This window comes from Syngnathoides biaculeatus, chromosome 9 (assembly GCF_019802595.1).
Source record: "Syngnathoides biaculeatus isolate LvHL_M chromosome 9, ASM1980259v1, whole genome shotgun sequence".
Classification (NCBI taxonomy): Eukaryota; Metazoa; Chordata; class Actinopteri; order Syngnathiformes; family Syngnathidae; genus Syngnathoides; species Syngnathoides biaculeatus.
The window spans coordinates 15,683,072-15,692,500 of record NC_084648.1 but is presented as its reverse complement, the minus strand read 5'-3'; the positions used below and the strand labels follow the sequence as shown (position 1 = coordinate 15,692,500).

At 42.1% G+C, this 9,429-nt stretch overlaps 1 protein-coding gene across 2 annotated transcripts in view; it reads right to left on the bottom strand.

The window, feature by feature from the left end:
* Positions 1-9,198, bottom strand: part of sun2 (Sad1 and UNC84 domain containing 2) — a 20,844-nt gene extending 11,646 nt beyond the window's left edge. Inside the window, exons 1-13 of one of the 2 annotated variants that reach the window (XM_061829884.1) lie at positions 8,888-9,198; positions 5,410-5,518; positions 5,218-5,321; positions 4,371-4,757; positions 4,235-4,279; positions 2,975-3,049; positions 2,727-2,872; positions 1,574-1,624; positions 1,448-1,483; positions 745-939; positions 542-670; positions 266-362; positions 1-45 (exon numbers count right to left, since the gene is read on the bottom strand). The exon at positions 1-45 is cut by the window's left edge and continues 71 nt beyond it. In XM_061829884.1, coding sequence (XP_061685868.1) covers positions 1-45; positions 266-362; positions 542-670; positions 745-939; positions 1,448-1,483; positions 1,574-1,624; positions 2,727-2,872; positions 2,975-3,049; positions 4,235-4,279; positions 4,371-4,757; positions 5,218-5,321; positions 5,410-5,516 — 1,417 coding nt within the window. In that variant the 5' untranslated portion in view covers positions 5,517-5,518; positions 8,888-9,198. Of the gene's footprint in view, positions 46-265; positions 363-541; positions 671-744; positions 940-1,447; positions 1,484-1,573; positions 1,625-2,726; positions 2,873-2,974; positions 3,050-4,234; positions 4,280-4,370; positions 4,758-5,217; positions 5,322-5,409; positions 5,519-5,576; positions 5,701-8,887 lie in introns of those variants that run through there. The other variant, XM_061829885.1, reaches the window with a different exon arrangement.
* Positions 9,199-9,429: the final 231 nt, after the last annotated feature.

Below are 9,429 nucleotides of genomic sequence, written 5' to 3'. Positions count from 1 at the left end.
GGGTCCGATACGTTTCAGAACAGCGGGTGCTGATCACGCTGGCACCTGAACACGGCACGCGCATACGCCACAAATAAATAAAGCTGTCCGTAAAATTCAAGAAGTGAAATGGGATGCATAGAATGACAATAGATGTGCTATAGATAGATAAATCCATCAATAAATGAGCTAACAGATGACTGACGAGAACGACCACTTGCCGAATTACAAAAATCCTTCAAGTCTTTTAGGTCCAGAATCAGGTGCACGGTGTAAAATGTCATACCTTGAGTCTCAAGCGCAAAGTCAGCCATCTTGTTAGCGAAGGGCTGTGTGCAAACTGACGAAATTCCTTTCTGCTGTAGGATGACTGCGTTCTGCGCCTGCGTGAAAAGTTTTTCTTTCACTTTTTGTGATACTTGGTGCAAAGGAGCGACCCGTTTTAATTATTACGACCATTTCTACCACTACAATGTCCCGTTAACTAAGCCTATATGTAAATATGGATTTTCCTTGGATGCCCCAATCGACTAAACAATGAAACGGTTCGGTCGGCCATTACCTGGATGTGGTCAGTGAGCCATTTCTCCATAGCCTGCTGGAGCTCTGGCGTGAGCTGTTTTTGGGCAGAGATGTCGGGGCAAGGCAGCGAAGGAGGCTGCGACTGGATGGACAACAATTCCTTCGACAACTGGAATCAGCGCAAAGTTAGCGTTAAACAGCACGCGGGGAACATCCCCATTTGTCAGTTCACGTGACCACTACCTTGGCAATCCGAGTCTCTAAAGCTTTCATCCTGCCACCGAGGTCCGACAGGGACTTGTTAAGATCCCGTTTTTGATCATCCATTTTCTTGCCCAGCACGGTCACCTCCTGGTCCAGATGGCGGCCACTGTTGGACTCCAATACCTTCATGTCGTCCCTCATACTCTGCATGTCCACCTCGAATTGCTCCTTGATCTGAAAACGGGCGATTGAGGAGAATGATTCAGATGAATGCAAGGGGGAAAATATAAGATGTCAACATTCCATTGTTCAAAGATAAGGTTTTTATGATTGGGAGAAAAAAAAAAATTAGTTTGCCTGAATATGGGCGAGAGGCAGAATACCTGTACACCCTGAGTCGCCAGCCAACTGTAACCAAACTCCAATTGTGGGCTCTAACTTATCCAACTCAGTGATACCCAACCAGTGTGCCGTGAGACATGATCTAATTTTACTGAATTGGTCATAATTATTTACAACAGATAATGCATCTTTGTTCATCTAACTAAGGCAGCGGTATGTAAAACAGACAAATAAATGGTCTTCTTTTAAATGGGAGAAAGTGTATATACTTGACTTCTGTACCCACTTTTTGTGACATGTTTGTTGGTGTGCTCTGAGATTTTTCAAATTTACATTATGTGTCTTATGAGAACCACTGATCGCGTGTACAAGTACAAGATTGTCCAAAGTTAGATCTGACCTTGTAGAGGAGCTCCTGCTTCAGCTGCAGCTCCTCCTGCAAAAACACAAAACGGAAAACGCCCGTCAGCCTTCGCTAAATGTAACTATAGAAAATTAATTGACTCAAATAAAACCTGCTTCTTACCATAAGATGCTGCATTTTTGCTTCAATGTGAGTGGGCACTGTGACCACGTCCTGGAAAGTCGAACAGGACCCCACAAAATTGCTTTTAATTATTTGGTGCGCTAGAGTTGACAATTACCGTAATTTCCGGCCGACAAGCCGTGAATTTTTTCGCACGCTTTCAACCCTCGATTTATGTGGTGATGCAGATAATTTGTGCATTTTTTCTAACGGCCGCAAGGGCGCACTCGAGTGGAAAAGGTAACAATCAGACTGGTGGAATATATGTGCCGAGGAAGTGACCTTTACCGGCCCTGCTAGCGCTGCGCTAGCATTAGGAACAGTGATATTTACTGATAAGTTTGATTTTAACCGGCCCTGTTAGGGTTAGCGCTAGCATTAGCGCTGTGCTAGGGTGTTGCTGGCGTGTCTCAGTGATATTTACCAATAACTTGTTAACTGTTAACGTTTCCGCGATGCTAGCGTGGCGCTAACGTGTTGCTGCGGTGTTCCTGGCGTGTCTCAGTGATATTTACTGGTAAGTTTCATTTTAACCGGCCCTGTTAGCATTAGCGCTGTGCTAGCGTGTTGCTGCTGTGTTCCTGGCGTGTCTCAAGTGATATTTACCGATAAGTTTGATTTTAACAAGCCCTGTTAACGTTAGCGCTAGCGTGTTGCTGCAGTGTTACTGGCGTGTCGCAGTGATACTTACGGTAAGTTTTATTTTAACTGGCCCTGTTAGCGTTAGCGCTAGCTTTAACGGCGCATTAGCGTTAAACTCTGTGTACCGTCTTTCTTTGTAAATATCTTGTGTTTCAATGTGGCACTTGCAGCTTTTACACAGCTGCGGCGTATGTATGTACCAAATGGTATTTCCTTTACAACTGTACTCGGTGAGGCTTGTAACCAGGTGCGATCTGTAGACCGGGAATTACGGTACGGTAAGTACAGATAACTGGGTGTAATTGGACCAAGAAACCCCTTTGAAAAAAGAGCCAGATGGCGCAAAACTACTGGCTTAAACTACGGCAAACATTCCAACAAACACACAAGGAACACACATTTTCCCCATCTCGGGTGTGAAATGTTTTCAGAATAGCCGTAGCTACTACGAGGGCCAGAATAGAAGAAACATTCCTCGTTACGATACGGTCACGAAATAAAGTGGGTGTACCTTTGCCAATGCGGATTTGACGGTGCTGGATGGCGCAGGTGCAACGGCCGGGGGAATAAAGTGGCTCTTGAGCTTGGCAATCTGCGAAGGGGCCTTCATGAAGTCCACCAGAGTCAGAGGCAACAAGGGAGGGAGGAACCAAACGACTGGAGAACAGAAGGAGCAAACACCGTCTTAGGAAATACAAACGCATTTACTTGGGAAAAGGAAAACCAAATAGTGCATTTAAGAGACTGGGGCTCACTTACAGGCAGCCACAGCAGAGAACAAAATGAGGACGAGGCAAGTCGTCTTTGTTTGGGCGCTGATGAGGGATCTATCGGCTGCAAGACAAGACGAAGCGCTTTAGGGTAGTTCACATGCACTCGTCACTTGTGGATTTGATCATTTTGCCCCCCCCAAGGCAATTTTCTGTTCCGTACTTCCCATTAAGACAAAACTATTACAGCCGCAAAGAGTGATTGGCTTTATGAGTGGATTCACACTAAATTCTTAGTGCAATACCAAATTTTCTGTCCATATAGCAGAACTTTAAATTGGATTGACCACTTTGAGGACTCAAAGTCTTTTGAATGAAGATTTCAATGCAGATTTCAGCAGAGGCATTGATCTACATTTGGTTTTCCCTCGTTTAAGCGCTAGATGAAAATCCACAGGATAGCAACATTATATATTACATACAAACATCAATACAAAATATGCATGAGGTGCAGATGTATACTGTTTTATCTGTAATTTTGAAGTTGGGGGCAATATTATGCAATATAAAATTAAATATGTACGATTCAAACATCTTTGATAAAGGGAAGTGGCAAAATGTGGATGTCAGATTTTTGAAAATCATTTTTCTGCCTCTGCCATGGAAATTTAACTACAACTACTACTCTTAACCAAACAAATTTTATATTTATTCTCACAGGCATTCTGGCCCTCAAGGACATCAAACTTTTTTTTCTGTCAAATGGTTGGTCAGAGGTGCAGCTGGTAAAGCGTTGGCCTCACAGTTCTGAGGACCCGGGTTCGATCCCGGCCCCGCCTGTGTGGAGTTTGCATGTTCTCCCCGTGCCTGCGTCGGTTTTCTCCGGGCACTCCAGTTTCCTCCCACATCCCCAAAACATGAAACATTAATTGGACACTCTAAATTGCCCCTAGGTGTGATTGTGAGTGCGACCGGTTGTTTGTCTCTTTGTGCCCTGCGATTGGCTGGCAACCAGTTCAGGGTGTACCCTGCCTCCTGCCCGTTAACAGCTCGGATAGGCTCGAGCACTCCCCGTGACCCTCATGAGGATAAGCGGCAAAGAAGATGGATGGTTGGTCAGAACTTTTAGCTACACATTTATTCTGAGCTGCTCCAGATAAACATGATACGGTTGCATTCTGTTATATTGTGTTTTTGTATTATAATAACAGTTTCGAGAACTGCCGTGGTAGTTTCTACTCATTTCTGGGCTCGATTCGGAAATTGGCAAATTGAACTGCGAAGGGACACACAAGCACACACTTCGTACCAGTGAAAAGATGCTTTATCTTTGCGGTCAATCTTGATAGTGAGCCTGCACAAAAAAACAAACCAAAAAAATCTACAGTTATACCACAGTTTAGTTAAATCCAGACTAAATAAACACAAAAAAAATGAGTACCCACCCTTCACAGCGCAGAAGGCGTCGTTGATTCGGCGGCTGTGTCCGACACGGGGAGCCGCGTCGTTACTTTTCACACTGCTGGTGCTGGACCTGGCGGTGGTGGCCGTCGTCGTCGGCGTCGGGGGTTTAAAGTTGATGCCTTCGGAGGACGAGTAGCCCGAGCTGTCTACGCAGTTCTTATCCTGCTCTTTGTGGTCCGGTCGTAGGTACACGACGGCTTGGCCGGAGCTGCGGAACCTCTCCGGTGGAGGCGCGGGAGGGCGGGGGGCGGTCTGGTGCGCGGTCGACGACGCCGGTGTTAGGGAAGGCCGGGGGGTGGGCCTGGGGGTTGTGTAGGACACGCTCCCCATGGTTAGGCTTGTCTGGGTGCTCAGCGAAGGTCTCCTGGCTTTTAGGAAGACATTTTTAATGCCAAAAGAGCATCAGTTTAAGCGTTTCATCCTTTATTGTACAGAACCTTTAACGTTGAACTTTGAATTTTTCCATATGAAATGGAAATACATTTACAGTGAAGCCTCACTATTAGAAGGGGACACACACCAGCCACTGCAGGGGCTAGCAAAACTTAAAACTAATTAAACGTCCTACGAAAGCAAAAAATTGCAAATAGCACAAATTGCAAATGCCACCAGATAGCGGCAAAGCACGTACAACAGGGTCATAAAGCCACCAACGGCATGGATCCAAAATGGAGAAGTTTGAGTACAGTTGAGGAAATTGAAAGGTAGTACAGCACTCTACAAAAGTTTTAATATCTTAATTTGACTTTCTTCATTTCAGTATTGATGCAGACAGGCGACCACGTTCAATGTATGCACATTTAATTTACTACCAATGTACGCACTGACCCGTGTTGGACGGCGACTGGAGCCTGCTCGTGCTGGCATTGCTGCCGGTTCTGGTGGAGGCCCGGGAGGCAGCCTTCCGGGTTCCGGCCTTCTTCTTGAAAACCCTGAAGAAAAACACAATGAGCAAGGGCGATGAATAAACACAGAATAGAACAAATGTTCCAACAGATTTCCGCGCCACTTGTTCCTCACTTGACGGGGTTCTCTCTGTACGAAATGTTGGTTACGCTACTCGAGTCGGATTCCTCATCAGAGTTGTAGTAGCCCGTGGACGCCAGGCGACAGCTCCTGCGAGACATGACTGGCAGAAAGACGAAGTTGACGGTTGTATCTGCTCAAAAACAAACGACGACGCTCACCTTGGCACTTTAGGACGATTGGGAGTCTTCAGTAAAGTTAACATGCATCAGAACACCCAGGGAAACATCAACCCCAAAGCGCCAAACTCGGAGGCAGACGTGGTAACGACTAGAACGCCACCCCCGAATATATAAATTTTTAAATTATTACAAAAAATATATATATATCACTGCATAACCTAGGATGTCCAAATCTGGTCAATTTCTAATTTTCAGCAATTTCCACTGATGCAAAGTTCCATCCAAAAAAACAGCCTAGTCATCATCATCATCATCATCATCATCATCGATCCATCAAGCCATCCATTTTCTTCGCCGCTTATCCTCACAAGGGTCACGGGGAGTGCTGGAACCTATCCCAGTTGTCAACGGGCAAGGTCGACCTCTGAACTGGTTGCCAGCCAACTGCAGGGCACATTGAGACAAAAAGCCGCACTCACAATCACACCTAGGAGCAATTTAGAGTGTCCAATTAATCTTGCATGTTTTTGGGATGTGGGAGAAAATCGGAGTGCTCGGAGGAAAACCACGCAGACACGGGGAAAACATGCAAACTCCACACAGGCGGGGCTGGGAATGAAACCCGGGTCCTCAGAAATTTGAGTCCAATCCTTTCCAGCTGAGCCACCATGAAGCAACACATTATTAAAAATTAAAATACTACACACACAAATCTGGCGGAAGCCACATCATTAGAGAACACGATCAGTCTAAAGTGAAGAAGCTGTTTACAAGTTAAGTTCCAAAGTTACATTCTAAAGTTGCCATCACCATGGCAACGCAACCAGGAGGATTATTGCTCGAGTGTGTTTCCAGATCGCGGTTTCATTAACTATGCATAAACGACGTGATCTTTCTGCTCGCTTGGCAAACAAGACCTTGAGAACAAATTTCTTCCACGTCAAAGGATGTTATGACATTTGTTGTCAGTGAGCGTAAAGACAACTGATTAGTTCAGACTTTTAAAAACAAACAACAAAAACGGGCAAACAGAAAAGACACCTAAGAGGCCAAGGAAGTGACTTGTGTAAAAAAAAAATTAAAAATGAGCAGAAAATGTGATGAAAGGAAGTTGCGGTGGCATACGTGCACCCAACGGATACAGACAGGAAGTCTGTGTGAAAGATCAACTTGACACCAGAAGTGATCGTTTAGGTTCAGGGCCGAAGATGCATAGTCACAACAAAAAGTTAAGCACGCTAAGAGAGATTAAAAAAATGAAAATAAAAAACTTGTCCTACAACGCCTATGACGGCCACCGTGACCGTATACAATTCATTCGTTCATTCGTTTGTGGTCTACGAGGCCAAGAAGTCGCGATACGGCGCAACCTCCCATTGCTGACGTCACGCACCGTTGATAACGACCTCGCCACATAGCGCACGAGACTTTTGGCTCAGTTGCTTGTACTTGACCCAAAACTGGAAACAAGAACACGTGGACACATTTCAAGAGGGCTAAGGTCAGAGTTTAGGGGGCCGTTTAATGCCCTCAAATCCTTTCATACTTGAAATGGCATCTTGGAGGAGGCGCTTAGGATGTAAACGCAGCATTAAAATGGAATTTGTGGCTTGAATGTTTCAGGGGAGAGGCAAAACTAAATGCTCTAATGGGCCTCGTGGGTTTTAGTTTATGGGAATTTCTCTGACAGTCTGAAAACTTTAATGAAAATCAAGGAGAGCAGAAAAATGAAAAGAACGAACAAATGGAAACACACGAACGGGTTCGCCGTGGCTCGATTAAACCACAAGCGGCTAGCGAATGTTTTTAAATGTGTGGCTGACTTGAGGGAAAAAAATGCCGGTGGAATGAATCATACCAACGGGCAGAAACATCTGCGTGCTTTAAAAAGAAAAGAACTGGAAAAGAACTTTCCTACTGTTCATGTGAACGCGGACAAAGGAGAATGTACTATGGCCACCCGTAAAAAAAACAAAACAATACATGATTACATTTGTAATGTTACAAGAACACAGTATCCAGCCATCCATCCATTCATTCATTTTCCATACAGCTTATCCTGACAAGAGTCACAGGCGTCCTGGAGCCTAGTATACCGTACATACTAGTAGTAGTATGACGACTTTCATCTGGAGAATATATATTTCTTTATGATCAAAAATAGAAGAATCTGCAAGTAGATTACTTTAATCTCGAAAGTGTATGATTTTTTTTTATCTAAAAAAATTACTTTCTTAAGAGTAATATAATGACTTTAAACTCAAAATATAACTCTCCCAAAAATGATTGTAGTATTGAGTTTTAATCATGAAAATGAAAAACCTTACTTTTGTAATATTAGACCTTTAAATCTAAAATTAAATTAATTAAAATCTTATTGAACTACTTTTCCAAAAAAGTAACAATTTTTGTACTGTAATTTCAACAAATATTTCCTCAAAATAAAACAACTTTTTCTTGAAAATATACAACTTCATACTCTCATATTATGACCAATATAACATTTTTTTTCTCGAAAATAAACTTTAATACAATTACTACTCTGATGTTAACACATTTAACTTGGGTTTTCATGAAATACAAAACTTTTACATTACATTTTTTCTTTTAAATCATTAAATATAAATTCTAATACAATTTTACTCTTGTAAATTATGAAATAAAAAAATACAGTTCTTTTCTCACAACAAAACAACCTCATTCTTGCATTATAAATGCTCGAAAATGTATTATTTTATATTATATATTCATAAAATATATACATAAAAAAGACCTTGAAAATATATTTTTTTATCGGAATAAATTGATTTGATGGTTGAATTTGCTTCGTCAAAAATATACATTTACAAAATTTATGTAAAATGACTTTATTCTGGAATATACATAAATTTTCATCTCAAAATCATCTTCGTTTTAAAAAAAAAAAAAAAAAACACTAGAAAATATACAACTTTCTGGAGTCATATTGCTGCGTGAATAATCGATTGTTATGAATTTCTTTTTATGGCCCTACTCTTTCGCAGGTGTTTAAATGACAATAACTAGATTGATGACGCAGTGACGCCACTCGCTTTTCGCTAAGATACATTTATAACTTAATAAAAAAAAAAACGTTCCTGCACGTCATTAATAGACGCAAGTCCCACCTTAAAGCAATGTAAAATAAACATTTTAAACCCTGACGACGACTCCAAACACTACTTTTGATAAAACGAAGTGTTACAAGCTAGCTAAGCGACAAAAAAATAAAGAAATACGAACAGTAAGAAGAAAAGAAAAACAATGCCCGGAAAAAAGCCTTTATGTATTTCAAAGATGAATGAAGCCACAAATGTATGTCAGTAACTTACCTCAACAGGCGTCGTGGTCTTACCCAACTTGCAGAGAAGATTATGAATTTTGACAGAAGATTGGTTAAGATAAGCAAAGGGAGCTACACAGCTGCTTCCGGTATGAGAGCGCTTAATAAAGACATTTTGAACGTAAAGTCACGATTTTTTTTTTAACGGTCTTACTTGATAAGCCTTAATAGAACATTTTATTTACATCCAAGCTTTTTGTTTAGTCACGTTTGCAGCAACGTTGTCGTTTAATACAATCGCACAAGGCCAATCGACGTATTCGCCGTCATTAACGTGACTCTGTTTCCGGTGTTTGAGCCTTCACGACGGAAACTTGACGCAGTCTGTCAGCGATCATAACAAAACAGAACTCGGTCCCACATCCGCAGTTCAATTATTTGACACACGAGGTCGCTATCTGCCTGTCACTTGCGTTATTGTTGTCACTGTTGCCCGTCAGTCATCGAAGTAAAAAAATAAAATAAATTAAATTAAATTACCTGAGCGCTGTCGCGAACCAGCATTTGAATTAAATAATTACAAATTGATAC